This window comes from Diplotaxodon limnothrissa, linkage group LG5 (assembly GCF_057381915.1).
Source record: "Diplotaxodon limnothrissa isolate DT_005_m linkage group LG5, D_limnothrissa_male_GT1.1, whole genome shotgun sequence".
Taxonomy (NCBI): Eukaryota; Metazoa; Chordata; class Actinopteri; order Cichliformes; family Cichlidae; genus Diplotaxodon; species Diplotaxodon limnothrissa.
Window position 1 is genome coordinate 5,865,998 of NC_140600.1, and position 18,754 is coordinate 5,884,751.

General features: G+C 41.0%; 1 protein-coding gene across 1 annotated transcript in view; it reads right to left on the reverse strand.

The window, feature by feature from the left end:
* fbln2 (fibulin 2) overlaps positions 1 to 18,754 on the reverse strand; it is a 72,363-nt gene that overhangs the window by 13,353 nt on the left and 40,256 nt on the right. The window contains exons 3-8 of the mRNA XM_085352976.1: positions 17,667 to 17,790; positions 16,505 to 16,634; positions 15,690 to 15,870; positions 10,633 to 10,842; positions 8,827 to 8,946; positions 4,876 to 4,977 (exon numbers count right to left, since the gene is read on the reverse strand). Coding sequence (XP_085209102.1) covers positions 4,876 to 4,977; positions 8,827 to 8,946; positions 10,633 to 10,842; positions 15,690 to 15,870; positions 16,505 to 16,634; positions 17,667 to 17,790 — 867 coding nt within the window. The remainder of the gene's footprint in view (positions 1 to 4,875; positions 4,978 to 8,826; positions 8,947 to 10,632; positions 10,843 to 15,689; positions 15,871 to 16,504; positions 16,635 to 17,666; positions 17,791 to 18,754) is intronic.

An 18,754-nucleotide genomic window follows, 5' to 3' on the forward strand; every position in this document is an offset into this window, starting at 1 on the left:
TCAGGGAAGGAAATGGAGCATTTGGTGATATCCATGTGTGCTAGGCAGACACTAACTGCAAAAAATAGCAATCTTTATAAACTTTATAAACCTAAATGAACCAATAATCTATTAACTCAGCTGTATTCCTGCTGTTACTTTTGTAGGGAGGTGGCCATCACGGTGCAGTGTAGGTAGGTATGTCATAAATCTAACACATTATTATCCTATAATTTAATTTTATCCTCCCACCACCCCAGACAACCTCATTATAAGAACTTTATTAATCTATCGGTCTCTTAACCCCCTAAATTCCCAGTTATCACTGGATGGCACTCATTCTAATGCTGTGCAATCTACATATGTAATGTTTCTTCTTTTTAAATTGTTCTCCCAAGTTTGGGCAAAAAACAAAGAAAATTGTTTGTGTAACTAACACGCAAGATGAAAATTTCAATTCCCCCCCCAAAAAAGGCTGTTTGTCCTTTCTCCAGCCTTTAGGGCTACAGCTGAGGTTATCACCACTCATGACCTCACAGGGTTAACATCCACCAGCTCATCAGCTACCTTTAAAGGTTTAAGGTTAAGGTCAGGGTTCAGTTAACATCCACCTCTTTTTAGAGGTAATAATTTAAATGTCTTCAAACTGGAACACCTGGAATAAACAAGCTTTACGTGAAAGATAACCTTTAAAAATGTGTCTATCTACTGCAGCATGTGGCCAATAGATGACCAAGTTGAGTTTTGTTTGTTCCTTTGTAATATTTGACTTTGAAGAAGTCAAACTGAAAATAACAGGTCTGGGCAAAAGCTACATGATATTTTGCTTGTTAAGCGTGTTTGTGTGAAATGAAAAAACAGTTGAGACCCTTTAAATCTTTATCAGTCAAACTGTGCAGCAGCCAGTAAACAGGCGCTGTTGATTTATGACAGCGGTGGCCTTGTGCTGAGACGGTGGATCGCCGCTCTGTCGTGGCTCGTCTTTATCAAACGGCTGCATTCCCTTATCACGCATCACATGCGAGGCCGATTAGTTGGATGCACTGATAGGGTAACGCTGGGATTATTGTGTGTGTGTATGTGTGTTTGTTTGTGTGTGGCAGCCATCCACATTTGAAGATCACCCCAAAATATGGTGCATTCCACAGGGAACCAGACAAAAAAGGTGTTGTACAAAATATGCTGGAGAAAACAAAAATCTGGAACAAGAGGGAACATATTCTCCTGTGCTCCCCGTGTGTGTGTTTGAGTGCCAGCAATCCCTTTTTGAAAAGTCTTTGTCGACTTTCAAAGTTTTTGCCGTGGGGAATTTGAATAAACTGTGTGCCTTACAACACCATCCCACAGGCAGGAGTAAAAACACAGATCTGAAGTTTTCAGCGTGTACCTGGCTTTGTCACATCCTGCAGCTTTTTTTCTGTTAACCTCATAAAACTGCACCTCATCACCTCTCACAGCTCAGAGCGTACTTTATGGTATTATATGAGCCCCCTGTGGAGCTGCAGCAAATGCATTTGTCTAAATAAAATTAACAGTTTTCCCTTCTTGAGCAGCGCAGTGGTGACAAATTCTTGTTTGCGAGCTATCTTTGCAAACGTCTCCATTTCTTCCTCAACTGAGAGACATCTGTTATGAACATTGTAGGGAGGGATATTTCCAGGGGCAAAATCCTCCTGAGCTCATAGACCACCCCTTCCTCTGGGCGCTGCTGGCCTTCAAGCACAGGGTTAGACAGGACTGTTTTCAAAGTTTGCGTATTGCCAGTGGTGCAGAAAGTCTCCTTCCACCACAGCGCTCTGGTGGCCAACGTTATTTCCAGTTTGTCATTCAAATCCGAAAAAGCAAAGGAAATCGGGCCTAATGCTTCAACACCTCTGCTGACTTGCCCCGTGGAGACAGCCTCATTACACAGTGAAGCGATCCAGTACAAGGTGGAAACAACTTATTTTTGAGAAATACAAATGCTTAGTTGAATGGACAAGGGAGACAGCAGTTTGAAAGGAATTCCATCAAGAGCGAGCACAGGGAGATGTCCGAAAGGCACCACAGATGAAAACACACACACAGTTTTTCCTACACACTTGACCCAGCAGACAATGAAGTATTTATTTATTTTTTATTTTTTTAAGGTCAAGCTGCAGTGAATGAAGTCAGCCTTGGCTTATTTGCCGAACTAGTTTTAAACGTGGAGGTTAAAGTTGCACGCCGCGAGCCTGATTCCACTGTCGGCTGTGACAGCGGATAAATGAAGGCAGCTAAACCACACAGAGTGGAACAGATGCATTCAGGTGTGTACCTGTTATTGGGGTATTTTTTCAGGCTTTTACAATTTGCACAGATGCAACTTTAGTTTCCAGGTTTTTGTGTACAGACACTGAAAATGATAAATTGATGAGCCAAAAGATCACTGACAGAAAATAAAGCCAATAATTTTGATTCAGTGTTGTCGATGTTAGTGGGTCAGAGCAGTGAAACTCGTCTTTACTGAAATATGTTAATATATGAAAAAGGACTGAAACAGTACGCCTCAGTTTTTCTAATGCTGCTCTAGTAAATGAAAGACATATGTCAGCAGGACTCTTGGGGCTCTGGTAGCTCATTGCTTAAATTGTTCTATAATTATAAAATAGAAAGTTTCACCTCGACCCATCCAGTCACCAGAGGTTTCTTGCTGTTAAAAGGGAATTTTACCATCCCACTGTTTTCAAGTGCATTCTCATAGGGGGTCATCTGTTTGTTGAGGTATTGTATGGTCTTTACCTTTCAGTATAAAGCCCCTTCAGGTAACAGGGGTTGTAAACCAGTGCTATGTAAATAAAACTGAAGTAAATTTCATTTACATTCCTTTCCAGGCATAAACTGAATGACTTGATTGTCTGAGAAAAACACTAAAATATTGCCTAAACCTTGAGAAACACCAGGAACGTCTGTATGGGATGATGATATTAGAGTCAGATTAGAGATTACTTTAGCCTAGATTGGACTGTGATTCAGAAGACATCGTGGTCAATCAGTGTCATCTTCCACAAAGACAATCCTGACCATGTAAGTGTCCAGATTATGGCAGCAATGCAACCACAGAGATGATAACATGGTGGAGGATGTCATCCATAGTTATCATTCAAGTAATAACTCTGTAAGCTTTCGATCTCCACAAAACACTCGAAGGAATGCAAAACAAATCCAGTCCTGCCCGCAATGGTTTGTTTAGTCCCAGTTCAGAAAAGGGTGAAGGTGTCAGCCACATGCACTGGAGCCAACTGTGTGTGCATTTGGGTGTACGCCCCTGGGATGTTCATTTGTCTGAACCACATGTATCATTCAAGTTGTGCATAAAACCTTCTCTTAAAAACAGTCTTTTCTTAAAAAAAACATCTCCATGGGAAGAACTGTGTGCTAAAATATTACCAGTTATTCACATTCATATGCAGCTGAAAGCGAGATCACGAAAAGCAGCTGTATTTCTGATGGAAGTGCTTCCATTTGCTAAACAAATTACAGAAATGTGCAAATGATCCCAGGTGTTAATACTTTCACAGTCTGATGCACCCTCATTTCAAAAGCACTCAGGATCATGTGCAAATCATTTAAAGTCTATATTCCATTAAAATGATAGAGCATATGAAACCCTCTGTGTTGCATCACCTCTTCTTTAAAAACAGTGCTTTTGCTTCATAACAGATTTCAGCTGTTCCTCCTTTTTTAATGTCAGCAGTCTTCTAATAGTTGCAAACGGTGGTTTGACATTGTCTTGCACAAATAAGCAAGTCCTTTCCTATGGCCCTGAAAAAGATGGAGGCATATGTTGCTTCAAAACCTGAACACATTTATGCACTAAAGTTTCCTTCACAGATGTGCAACTAACTCATGACATGTGCACTAATGTGCAATCCCCGTACCATATGTATATTTGAACTGTGGGCTGAAACCAATCAGGTGGTCCCTCCAGTTTTAGCCCACAAAGCCTGGAGACCATAACCTCCAAAAATAAGTTCAGCCCCTTTATGAAATGTTTTGCTTGCATTAAATTCAAAACTAGCATATACTTTATTTTGCACTTCATTCCAGCACAATATATTTTTGTTCATTTTACACACCTACCCACCCACCAAGCATCAACAGCAAGTACTCCAGAGTTTACTTCACAGTCTACTTATATATCTTTCAAATCCTCAGCACCCCCTCGCAATCATGACCTGTCATGGTATTTGCTTTGTTTCATTCCACTCTGCACTAAATGTTGCCCACCCACAAGTCCACATGTGGGAGCACTTTAGGGAAAGAAAGTGCTCACTTTGCTCACTGAAGGAAATGATAGGAGGGAAAACACTTCCTTTAATGTAGTACTTGTTCATCTTGAGTGTTATCCTGTCTGGTAACAGACTCAGCACTTCCAGCACACACTTTGTTAATTTTAGTGATTTCGCACCTAAAGCCTCCTACCAGTGTCCCGAGCTACCACACAAACATGCTGAAAGAAAGGTACTGAGTACATACACAGATGCTGTGTGTAGTGTGTGATATTGCAACAACTGCTCCCACAGAGTAATTGGCTATGGTTGAATCATGCTTGAGGCGACAGTTTCCACCACCTAACATTGGGAGCCCAATCAGCTGATGCATTGTTTAGCATCACGAGACCTTCATGAGTGACTGAATCCAATTGAAAAGTGCCCCGACCTATGGACAGACACTTCATTTCACTGCAGCTCTGTCATCCGGCCTGCATGTATTTGTTCCTTTATGCATTCACTGGGTTTGTTGTTGCTGTTAGGTTGCTTGTTACCTTGTGGTAACCAGGCTTGAGGGAGACAGCTTAAGGGATACATATGAGCTTTGTGAACCACTCCAATTACTGCCAATGGTAATGTGACAAGAAAGCACGGCGGCCCTTACCTTCACACATCCATCCATCTGTCATCAGTGAGAACCCCGGGAAGCAGGAGCAGCGAGCCCGGCCTGCCACGGCCTTACACTGTTGACTGCAGCCACCGTTGTCTGCAAGAGACAAGCAGCATGATTACAGTCGTCTCTGCATTCCACACAGCTACACCTCCAGGGCAGTCATTTGCAGTCATGTTTCTCATCTTTGTACTGTTTCTCTTGCTCTCCCGAGGCTACCATGGACCCACCTTCCCTCCCGCACACTGATCATTTGCTCCCTGCTGGAAGGAGCCTCTCATGAGCCATCGCAGTCACACACCAGAATCAATTCTCCCTATTTAACAGCTCAATAGCTCTGTCACAAAGAGGCATGGGCCAGGAACTGTTTCCCCACAATCTCTAACCAACACAATCCCCTCTAAAGCTCTGTAGCGGCGAAGGCCGCTCTATACATCGATCAGGATCTTCTTATAGCTAACAGAGACACTTTGAAGGAGTGGAGGCTTTCACTCGAAGTTGGACTTTTGAGCTTAAGGGTTTGCAGTGCTCATCTCCCACTGACATGATTAGGATTCTGCTAATGAAGCTGCTGAAAGCTTAGATTAACTAATACTAATCAGTTTATTAGTGAAAACATGTTGTGAGGCAGCTCTTCCTGTTTTGACCTGTCGTAACTCTGGAATGTTTTACCTGTGAGCAGTCAGGAGGCGCTCACACACATCGTGTTAGTAAGAGCAGAAATGTATGACTTCTATAGACAGAGTTAGAAAGTGAATGCAGTAGTGATGGCTTGTTCATTTCCCCACCATACATAAAGCCATAACTCATTCTCACCACATATTACACATGTTTGGACACATTTTGGCGAGGTCTCTCTTGGAAAAAAAATTTTAAACTCAGTGAAAATTTTTACTTTTAAATAAAGGATATTAAAAAAAAGCTTTAACGTCTTAACATCCACCATGTCACTGGCTACCCGTTCAGAGCTAGTGTTGGATTTTGTTTTAAGCCTACAGGATGTGTTTTTGACATGTAAGAATTATATATACAGTGGCTCGCAAAAGTATTTGAACTTTCCCACATTTTGTCTCATTACAGCCACAAACATGAATCTATTTTATTGGAATTCCAACACAAAGTGGTGCACACGTGAGAAGTGGAACAAAAATCATACATGATTCCAAACATGTTTTACAAATAAATAACTGAAAAGTGGGGTGTGCATAATTATTCAGCCTCCTGAGTCAATACTTTGTAGAACCACCTTTTGCTGCAATTCCAGCTGCCAGTCTTTTAGGGTCTGTCTCTACCAGCTTTGCACATCTACAGACTGAAATCTTTGCCCATTCTTCTTTGCAAAACAGCTCCAGCTCAGTCAGATTAGATGGACAGCGTTTGTGAACAGCAGTTTTCAGATCTTGCCACAGATTCTCGATTGTATTTAGATCTGGACTTTGACTGGGCCATTCTAACACATGGATATGTTTTGTTTTAAACCACTCCATTGTTGCCCTCGCTTTATGTTTAGGGTTGTTGATGCTGGAAGGGGAACCTCCGCCCCAGTCTCAAGTCTTTTGCAGACTCCAAGAGGTTTTCTTCCAAGATTGCTCTATATTTGGCTCCATCCATCTTCCCATCAACTCTGACCAGCTTCCTGTCCCTGCTGAAGAGAAGCACCCCCAGAGTGTGATGCTGCCACCACCATATCTGACAGTGGGGATGGTGTGTTCAGAGTGATGTGCAGTGTTAGTTTTCTGCCACACATAGCGTTTTGCATTTTGGCCAAAAAGTTCCATTTTGGTCTCATCTGACCAGAGCACCTTCTTCCACATGTTTGCTGTGTCCCCCACATGGCTTATGGCAAACTGCAAACGGGACTTCTTATGGTTTTCTGTTAACAATGGCTTTCTTCTTGCCACTCTTCCATAAAGGCCAACGTTGTGCAGTGCACGACTAATAGTTGTCCTGTGGACAGATTCCCCCACCTGAGCTGTAGATCTCTGCAGCTCATCCAGAGTCACCATGGGCCTCTTGGCTGCATTTCTGATCAGCGCTCTCCTTGTTCGGCCTGAGAGTTTAGGTGGACGGCCTTGTCTTGGTAGGTTTGCAGTTGTGCCATACTCCTTCCATTTCTGAATGATTGCTTGAACAGTGCTCCGTGGGATGTTCAAGGCTTGGGAAATCTTTTTGTAGCCTAAGCCTGCTTTAAATTTCTCAATAACTTTATCCCTGACCTGTCTGGTGTGTTCTTTGGACTTAATGGTGTTGAAAAAAATATATATTCTGATTGCTTGGGTCATCATTTATGATGGCTTAGAGCACACAGCGTCCAAAGACTAACAGAAAATGTGAGCCAAGTAAGGGATCAGTGGAGAAGCATAGCAGAGCCAAAAATCATGTGTCATATTCTGACATTGGTGATATTGATATATTAAGTAAATCTATGAATAATATAAGACACCAGCTGTGTTGACTGCAAATGTTCTCTCTTTGACTTTGGTATATTTATAACATTTATTGGTCCAATATATTATATTAGACTTCATTATTGCTTTATAGACCTACATCTCGAGTTGTTTGAGCTGTGTTTTTGAGCTCCTGTCATAAATCTTTTCCAGATATGGCAACATTTTAAGGGACAATTGCATTGCAACTTTTGCATTTGCCTTTAATATCTTTGCTGGCCTCCTTCATTATGTCTGGAGCAGTTTATCCAGTTAGCTGAATGATTAGGTACACCCAAAAAGGAGGTTACATTGTTTGGGGGTTTAATAAGAGCTTAATCTGACTGTGAAACACAAATAACACACAAAAAATGCCCACTAATAAAAAATATGTTGTCTTACAACTGAAATTACCGTGACAGAAATAATGGAAGTCGTGTGTATGGATGCAATAAAAACAGCTTGCATTCATCTCTCCAGGTTACACAGGCGACAGATTACTAACCCAATAATTTTAATCTATCTTTACTGCTACACAGAATGCAGAAAATCTAATATTATACAAAATAACTTTTAACACAAGAAATCAAGAAAAGTTTGAAGCATCAGGAAAACATATGGACATCACCTACAAAAAAGTGTCCTTTCATCGTGCACAGTGTGAGGAGCCACACCGTATGCTCACCTACAACCACATTTCCACTCTTTATCCCTCGGCTGCAGAATTAGACGAAAAAAAGCTACTATGAAGCTTTTTTTATTAGCACATGACAGACGGGTGTGACCTGCCTGGACTACTGCCTTACTCAAGTTAATTATGCTACATGTGTGATAGCTGTCCTGTGGGTCTCAGTTAAGAATAAAGTAGAATTTCTGAAAAATATTTAGAGAAGTTAGACACAACTACAACAACTATAATGCAGTTTATGATATCTTATTGGAAATGTGGCAAAAAGGATCCAAATAGCAAAAAATATGACACACATTTAACCTTTAACCTGACTGATGAAGCTGATTCAGGGTCTACCTCATATGGGCTACAGTTCAGGTGACAGTTGCTCTAACCCTTGAACCAAACTCACAGCGAGTACGTTTGAGCCCAAGGGTTAGACTTCTCCTCAAAAGACTAATCAAAGACTGTTGCACGCCACAAAACTCCTGACAGCACTGTTACCAAGATGTATGTTCCAGATTATGGTCAATCGTGTCTGCTCTCTGGGGATCAGTTGATGTTTCTACCAATGGAGCGATTCTTATTTAGCACTTTTCTTCACCCAAGCACATTTTCTATGCAGTGCTTTTTATCTAACATTCACATACATTCAATACTGCAATGAATGCATCAGAGAGCAACTTGAAGTTAGTATCAGCAGCCCAGGATCGAACCACCAGCCTTCTGATTAGTAGATGACCTGCTCTACCACCTGACTTACAGCCACCTCACTGCACATCAGAGCTGCTTTCCGAGACAGGTTGTCCCAGTGATGTCATTTGCTTTGTGGTCCAGTGTTTAGATTACCTGCACATGGATTGAGGCTAAAGGAGCTGGTGGTGGTTGTAGTAGTTTTAGTAGTAGTGGTGGTGGGGGAAAAAGCTGGACCGTCAACTTCTCTGAGGCCATTGTCCTCCTTGAAGCTCACTGCAGAACAACAACAGCACAGACTGTGAGAAACATGTAGCGGTCCAGCTAACCGAGGCTACTGCGTTCCTACCATTTAATGTTTCTAATATATGCAGCAAATTTGAAAACGAGCAATATTCCAAGACATCATTTGACCCATGCTGAGTGTTTTTGTCATTATACTCTTTTATGGAGCAGAGAGAGTTCTATGAATAAATGAACATTTTTATTTGAGGTCGTAATGGGTGGATTTGTTATACTCCTCTTTAAATATCTTTTTCCCAAGGGCCATAAATATGATGGCGATCAAATCTGGTGCTGGTTTAACCACAGCACAACCATAGATTAGCTTACTGAGATTTCTGCATTTAAGCTTTTAGTGGAAGTAAAATACTTTTTTGTTATGCAGCTGCCTCATCTCGTGTCAGTGAATTCTGAACACGTGGAGTTTTTTTAAACCGAAGTAGCACAGGGTCAAACTAAATATGACAGGCACAGAATTTCAAATAATGTGACAAATGAAGTAATTAACACAACTCATTATGTCCAGTGCTTGGAACCTTGGTTCCTGACATGCATGTAAATGTTACTTTACATCTACCACCCACCTAAGCACTGTTGCAGCCCAAGAGCCCCACACCAGCTCATGGCTGTGCAATAATACTTGAACAGCTCAAAAAAACAGTGCTTATCCAGTTCTCAAACTCACGTGGTCCCAAACAGCCTAACCTGTCCTTGAAGAACCTCGGAGACACTGCGTCCATGTCCTGACAGGTCATGGACACAGTGGGCATGTGGTTTTTATGTCATGGCTGATTGTTATACACCACTCTCACGGTGTCATTTTTCTAAAATAAATACACAAAGCATTCATTTGTCTGTTTGTTAGCAGTGTAGCATCCAAAGTTTTCAAGATATCATTTTAAAATCTTGTGCGATGGTAGATGCCAATAATAGCTCGAGCTGATTTCATTTTGATGAAAATCGGGTCAAAGTCACACCAAATATGAAAATCAGTAAAAACTTTATATTACCCACAGCTTTTCATGAATATTCTTCAAACTTTGCAACAAAATACTTGATCTTGGGGGAAATAAGTACCTGTATTGACTAAGCATTTGACCATGACCTTCACTGTTAGTGCCCAAGGTCAAAATTAGCCTTGAAAAAATATTTAAAGAAACCATGACAAGAGAGAGCTGTACAATCATTTTTTTTTCAATATGATGACCTAAGATGTCATAATGACGCCATAACAGGCTGATGTCATTAACCACCCTCATAAAACATCAAAGTTTTAGTAGAGCCCTTGCCCTTCGAGAGGAGTTGCGCTCTCTGAGTGCTCCACTGAGCTCTCTCTCAGCTCATATTCAATCACCCTGCTAGCACCCCAACATAAAGCATATGCCTAGAGTAATGGGAGTAGTGAAACTCCTTTTGAAATAATCTTATGTCCATTTGTCACTTTCAGCTCTTCCTGAGATGTTTAAATGTACCTATACTACCAAACACATGGAAACCCTGTTCCTTTAGCCTCTATGCAATTAGTGCATGTCATGTTTTTGTGTATTGTGCATGACAGATATATATAACTACATATGACACATTGTTCAGCATTTCAAACACAGCACAACAATCTTGTCAAGCCTTGGATTTCTCCAAATATGAAATTAAAATTATGATTTTAAGGACGGGCTACTGTACCTGGTGCACACGAATGTCCATCCAGCTGCAGGATGTAGCCCTGGTGGCAGCTACAGCGATAGGAGCCCCAGATGTTGGTGCATGTGTGCTGGCACAGCTGGCCAGGGTAGAGCTCACACTCGTCAACATCCTCCTGCTCCTCCACAGTGTTGGCAGCTTCATCTGTGGAACTGATGGAGAAGGCTTCCTTGGGGAACTTATTGTCTGATACTGGGAGTCCGTGGAGAGGAGGGGGGGGGGGGGGGTGTAAGATTAGGAACCAGATTTTCTGTATTTATTCCAAACACTTATCTAATGAAACTGACTTGAAGACACAAAACAACATCTGCTCGTCCCCTACAATCAAATTCAAAGTGTGTATGTGTGTTTATACAGTGCAGTTATACATTTCCTGTTTTAGTTTTACATGAAAACAAATGTAAAAAGTCAACTGTGAAACCCTCATTGCATTTATAGAACGCTTAATGTTCTTTACTAAATGAGAGTAACGTATTCTGAATACTTTGGATTACTTAATAAATGATCATGCTCTTGACAACCAACACCAACTAGATTTTTAAATCTTAATATAAATGAGTAACAGTCGGTGGACATTAGGTAAGGCTGCACTTTTTGCAGCGATCTCGTATAGAAGACTATATAAAACAGGTCCACGGCTCCGAACCGTAGTAAAGGGACCTCTGGCTAATACGTCGGGTTTGTGTCGGGCTCGTAGCTAAAAACTAGCTTCACTTTGTTGTCTGGGTCAACTTTGCTAGTGAGAGACAGAGAGAGGCGTTGAAAGGCTGCTCTAACGTAACGGGTATGGCAGTCCATTCTCCCTGCAGCACGGACTACACTGCCCATAAGGCTACATTCTTTAGGGCTATGCCTGTAACACTCTGCCTATTGCCTTCATATTAAATCATTTTTTAAATAATAATTTTTAAAAATATTTCTCCACCTCGCCACCTCCGGGCCACAAGTGGTAGTGACGTGGTCCGTGAGACACAGACATTGTTTTGTTTGGGTTTCCACCTGCGTGGAATTACCAAATATAGAGAGGGGGCAGCCTAACATATGAAACAGGGAAGTACCGCCGTGTAATCCATTTACTTCAACAAAGTAACTGTATTCTGAATACCACCTTTTTAAACTGTAACTGTAACAGAATACAGTTACTCATATTTTGTATTTTCAATACATACTGCTGGTACATGTATTCCGTTACTCCCCAGCACTGACGACTAGAAAGCATTGATATTAGAGTTGAGAATTGAGTTCATTTAAAGACCCTACAATAATTCAGAGAAAACCCCAACAATCAGACAGCCCTGTTTGAGCAAGAACTGGGTGACAGTCACAAGCAAAAACTCAGGACAGCAGGAAAAAACCTCTCGCAGAACCTGCATCAGGAAAGGGTTGCGATCAACGAATCAACGATCACATGGAGCCTTTCTATCTGACCAACAAACATCAGCAGACACACAAACTGTTTGTGTGTCTGCTAACTAAAAGTTAGCAGTTCATCAACTTTTACACAGGTCTGTGTAGTTCTGTTTAACTAATGAATGTCTGTGCTTGTGACACCTCTGATTACTGAACCGTCTCTCTGAAAAGTGCGCTGTGCCTCGTACACTTAATAATGACCCAACTTGATTGAGATCACCTTGAAAACGAAGTGTTTTATCTCAAACAGTAGATATGCAGATGTGATAAATGTATATTGCTAAACTTGTATGCTGCATTATCCAACACTATCCATTATCCAATATTCAAGCAAGACTGCGTTCAATCTTGCTAAATCTTTATGGTCACATGACTTGGCAGGTGCATCCTCGATCAGATTTTAAGGCTTTAATACGGCTGCTGTACGTGCCGCTTTGGGCTAAATTTGTAAAGCAAAGTATTTTTGGACTAAATAAAGGCTGACTGGAAAAAAAATGTCCATAAATGTTGAGCTCGGGATTTAGGTTATTACTGATGCATTTTCCCTTTGTAGAACAGAATAATAATAATAATGGGTTGGATTTATATAGCGCTTTTCAAGGCACCCAAAGCGCTTTACAATGCCACTATTCATTCACTCTCACATTCACACACTGGTGGAGGCAAGCTACAGTTGTAGCCACAGCTGCCCTGGGGCAGACTGACAGAAGTGAGGCTGCCATATCGCGCCATCGGCCCCTCTGGCCATCACCAGTAGGCAAGTAGGGTAAAGTGTCTTGCCCAGGGACACAACGACCAGGACAGAGAGCCCAGGGATCGAACCGGCGACCTTCCGGTTACAGATGCGATTCCCAACCCCCTGAGCCAGAAGATATGGAGAGATACATTGCAAAAATATAATTTATCAATAATATGTCCAGATGTGGGTTTTAAAAAATATCTCTCACAGTCATTACCTGGGGTTTAAATTCAGAGGATTAAATGTTTCCTGCTTTAATTAAAAGGCAGTGAGTCATAAGACTCAAAATATCCCCCCTGGAAATAATTACAGTTGCTTCTCATGCAATTTTTAAAATTCTAAATACACTCACACAGTAAAAGCATCTTTGCTGTGAGGGTGTTTGCGAGAATTATTAGATAGACTCAATGGACGTCACTAGTTTTTGCAACCTTAAAACCTTGCAAAGCTTTCAGCAGGTTAATTGATTCCCACTTCAGAATGACATCATTCAGACTTTTTTTTGGAAGCTAAAGGAAATGAGCTGCAGTGGATTGTTCAAGCAGAGCCTATTAAAGGGCAGGATTATGTGGAATTCCTCTTATGTTGTGAATGAAATAACAGCCTAAAGCGTTGAGAAGACCAACCTTACCTCACCATCGTACTAAAAAACAACTATTCCCATTAAAGACAACCATGAAAATAATGAACTGCATTTCCATGCCGTGTGTCTGTTCCCAATATATAAAACTAAGAAGCCGGAAAAGGGTCTTCCAAACCGCAAACTAATGATTATGGAATGATTCTTCTGCTTTTGTAAAAAGTTTTATGTCACCCATCACGAATCTGATGTCATTGATGAAAAACATGCAAATCCCTTCTAATAGCGCCTACAGCTGCAAACAAGGTATGTAGGTCATATTCAGTGAAATGTTAACAAGCAGTCATGTTTTTGCAGATGGAATGAAAAGCAAAGGTTTGCTGAAATGCTTGTGCATTAAACCTGAGCTTCTTGACAACCCGCTGGATCAAAGACAGAGGAAAACTTTGCTGGCCCAAGTAGAGAGACAACAGCCCGAGCTGCCATCTGTTCCTGATTCATCACAGCTCCCCATTACTCTGCACGGTAACGTGACTCCTGACCGATCAACCCTGAGCCTCTGACATAGGCCTGTATGAGAATAAAATACTGATGGCTCAGATCTGGACTGCTTGCTGTTGTAGTGCAGTTTTGCCAGTAGCCACAAATACATGAGAAGTTGGTGAGGAGTGTGTATGTGTCATAAACTCAACGTGCTTAACATGAAAGATAAAAACACAGAAACCTAACCCATAACAAACATGCAAACAGACAAAAGCTATTAAATGTAAGCCTATGAGATTAAAAAGACTGTGAGTCTGTTTTTGAATGCACACATAGATGTGACTGATCTAAGGTCAGTGGGTAGCTTGAGCCAAAGAACAGGACCACAGTAATAAGAGCACCCTCAGCACACTTAGATCCAATTCTGGGAGCAGTTAAATTATTTGCACATGATGACCTGAAAGGTCCATTTGAGTTACAGACACTGAGCAAGTCAGCGATATACTGCCGGCGCACACCAGTGAATTTCCTTCAGCCATGTACTCATGCTTCATGGATAGTCCTGGTACACTGAGCTTTACAGTATTGTAACCTGTATGATCTGCCTGCATGAACAAATTTCTTCAAGTCACTTTGAGATGAGAGTTTTTTAAATTCTTGATTCTGGTAGAAAGCACTTCCAGCAATCTTATTAATGTGATGCCATATTAATAAGATCACCATAGATCTCATAGCATCATATCAAAGCTTTCAGCTCCCAGTTTGGATTCAGGAGAATCCAAGATTTCCCTTTTGATAAAGCATAAAGTCCTCTAACCCCCAACCAGTCATGGGGGATGGCTTCCCCTCCCTGAGTGTGGTTCTGCTGGAGGTTTCTTCCTGTTAAAAGTGTGTTTTCCGTCCCAATGTCACCAAATGTTGCCCAAAAGCAGGTTGTTTGATTGTTTTCTCTGTAATATTGTCAGGCGAATTGAACTTAGTTGAACTGAATGTCCGAACTGATGGCAACATTCCTGACTTGCTCACTGTGTTTCTGAGAAAAGGATGGCAAATATGAACCTTTTCTGTCTCTGGTTTCTTTGACCTGCAATGACTTGTCTCTGTTCAGTTCTAAAAAGTTCCTACACAGACAAAAAGTTTAAACAGACAGGAGCAATATGCGGGATGTAAAATATCTCCTGTTTGTGAATGTATTTGTTTATTTTTTCATACTTAAGTAACTTTAAATACTCTTAAAGAGTTTTACACTCAATCTCTGTTTCTTCGTATTTTGGATCACAGAACTGTGACTGGGAAACAAAGACATTCCCCAAATTTCTCTTTACTGACCATCCCAAAATAAAAGCAAACGTGAAGAGGAATAAAATGTAAAAAAAGATGAATTAGACTGATAGAATCTCCCCCGATTCATGTGGGAATAACAATGTGGCATGTTATTTCAAACCTAATTGTTGGACATACTGAAAAGACTGTCGGGTGTTTGCTTTCGCTGCTTCTTGCAGCCTATTTTATAAAAAAATGTGACATGCTGTGATAATTAACATAGCACCTGCTGAATTTAATGAGCATGTGGTAGGCCATGCACTGGAATGGATCAAAGGGCACATAGCTAACCTCACTAACCTCACTACATGAATATTTTTGTTGAGACAGGAAAGAACAGTTCACAAAGGTTCTGAAACTTTCAGTCATAATTACTACATTGTTTCACCTGCCACTTCCTTTGCTTGTTTTTTATTATACATAATATAAGTCCTAGCACGTGCAAAGTGCATAACATACGTGTTTTGCCAGGTGGAAATTGACTGTGCAGTGGTTTACAGATACCTTTCCTGGGAAGGGCAGTTGGTCTTGGCTTCTGCTTTCTCCTCAACAGGCTCAGAGCATCCCCTTCCTCGCAGCAAGTGAGGAAGATGTGGCCGCATGGATAGCCTAGGTGCTGGTGGGCATCACAACCTCGCCCTTCACTGCGAACACGTAAGCCAAGCACACAGCAGCTGCAGCACACCTGCCAGTCCGCACAACAATAGCATAGCCTGTTAGGAGAGTATCACCGGGGTGTCGTTCACATCTCTAATCATCACCTCACTTTATGGCCCTCTGCTTTTTGCTGGTTAGTAAACATCAGCATGAAAGAGAAACAGATGAGCAAGCTGCTTTATCGCACTGCAAAGGACTTCAGCTGCGTCATGTTTTGTAAAGAAAACCACACATTAACCTGGTTTTTGCAACCATCCTCTAAAACCCAGCAAGCAGAAGACCTGATACCGGAACATTTAACTCAGGTGGATTAGCCACAAGGTAAAACTCAACTACTTAGAAAGTAGAAAATGTTGCATTTCAAATTAAGACTTCGACATTAAAGATTTTAATTTAAAAGCTTTCGCAGCTGTTTTCTTCAAATAAGTCAAAATTCTAATGTGGTTTAAGTTCAGAATTCAACTGGCAAATGCAACTTTCACTATGTTATTGTGACAGAAAAAAAAACAGAATTTTCTCCCCGTTTCTGTTAACAAAGCAAAACAAGAGTGAGCCTCTGGTCAGCAAAAGTGCTTGCTTCATGGAGAACTTGGTGGATCTGTTCACCATCTGTCATGACTCAACTGCCTTCCTCTTCCCTGTGAATCTTCTACTGTGTGTACCTGATAGGAGTCATCTAGACACGAGTCCCGCTCATCCACGTCACAGGTGTCTCCACCTCTGGCTGAGGTCACGCCTAGTTCACACTGTCTTTCCTTCACAGAGCTGAGACAGCACTGCTTCTGTGCAACACTGGAACACACACACACACACACACACACAGCGAGTATTTTAGCACTTTCTTGTGCTTCATATTACTCCATACGTTAAAAGTAAATTCTTCGTTATGCATATTAATGTCAACTATATAAATAATGGAGACATAAACAAGTTAGTAAAAGTGTTTCTGAGGTCACAGGTGCTGTCCTCATAGACTTCTATACATCCAGATGGCTTTTTGTAAAAAAGGAGTTGCAAAAAGCGGCTTTACTTTTCAGACATCTTTTATGACCGTCTGATGTTACACAGAAGAAAAACAGTGTGCTCCATATAACCCAAGCAGCAACTCCTTATACGTTTTTATTTCTGTTCTTTGCTGTGAAAGAAACATCATCCACGATGAATTTAGTGATGGTCAATCCTGTGGCTCTGATGTTAACAGGTTAATCCTATCCCCAGCCCTTCCTGACAGTATAAGTGAAAGACGTAGCTTCCACGTATCTGTGGTTGTTTAATGGGAAACTCGTTCCTGACAAGTTAACGGGTTCACTCACTTTTTTGGGCTCAAGAAAGTCCATTTGATTGACAAATGAACGTGTGGTTTCATAGGTAGATATGTCTCTTTCTTGTCAGATGTGTTTATAGATAGAGAATGTGGAAAAGCTCATCTCAACACTTCAAACTGATGACAGCGGTCACAGTAGCTCACTATTTTTATCATTTCGTTATTTGTCTGTGATAAATCAGTTAAATCAGCTATGATGGTATTCTGATATAGTTTATATAAGACAGCGTGCAGTGGTTACAATGTTATCAACATTCAACTGCAGTATATTCAAAACGTCTAAATTATAAAGGTAATAAAGGTCATTTTTGCACTAAAATGTATTTTCTATGGGGCAGTGTAGGAAATGGCAGCAGTGAGAGTTCAATTATCCTGACTGTAACTCATACTTTGCATGATGTGCAGCACGATGAGTAAGTAGTTCATGTGTACAGTTAGTGTGCAGCAGCTACCACAAAGAACACTTGTATAACTAAAATTCATGCTCTCATGTTACTTACCTGCAAACAGAGACGTTGTCATTAGTGAGCAGAGGCATGTTCTTGCAGTGACCATTTTCAGAGGCCCATCTCTGGCCAGCAGTGCAGCAGGTCTGCAGCAGGTCTTCAGAGGACACACCTGGATCTGCAGACAGCAGACATGCAGGTATGCATATGTCAGCACACACATGACTGATGGAATAAAAACAGTTCAGCAGTGTTCAGCAGTACTCTACATGTGTGCACGCTGTATGGAGCAGACAGAAGCCCAAAGAGAACAGTGAAAACGTTAAGCTGTCTGACAGAAACATTTAGTAGACTGCAGCAGCCCTCGACGGTGCCTTAAAGATTTCTCCAGCTGACTAAAGAGGTACAAAACAGTAGTGCATTTTATTACTGGATTTTTTTCCCTTTTTGATCAGGTCTTGAATAACCTACTCAGCTATACGGCACAGTTTTTAAAAGCTGAATGAGAGTCCTTTGGTAGGGTTGTGAATATATACAGGACTCCGGGCAGTGTGCCAGAAGATGATGAGATTTTCTTTGCCAATAGTATATTTTTCCCTGACTGCTATTATAGTAAAAACTAACAAAAACACTATTTGAGAAGGTAGTACAAGAAAATCCATAAAGTATTTTAAGGAAAAGATTTGAAAGCAATTTCACTCTTTTGTGTCATTTTGATGAAAATATTTCCAAAAGGTTTCATCAGTCTGTGCCTTTCAGAAACAAACAGGTAAAAGGACTGACCACTGTGTGATAAACTGCATAGACACGTAGAGAAAGATGCTTTAAAATACATTTTTGGAACTTTTTTCAAAATACCATCAACGACAGACCTAGATTTGAAAGAAATCTCTGTACACGTGACACAAAACCATAGAGAAAATTAAACTTTGTAAACTGTGGATGTCTGGTTGATGCCTCTGATGTTTGTTGCAACACCTCGTCAGTGATCAGTGGATCTACACATGTTAAAACCTTTCCAAGATAAAAATATTTCTGAACCAAATCCAGAAAAACTCCCACCTTCTGTGAGCTCATTAAAGTGGCCTGAGGCATCTGGCTTTAGAAGCCAGCATCTGTGATGGTTTGGGGGTATTTAGAGG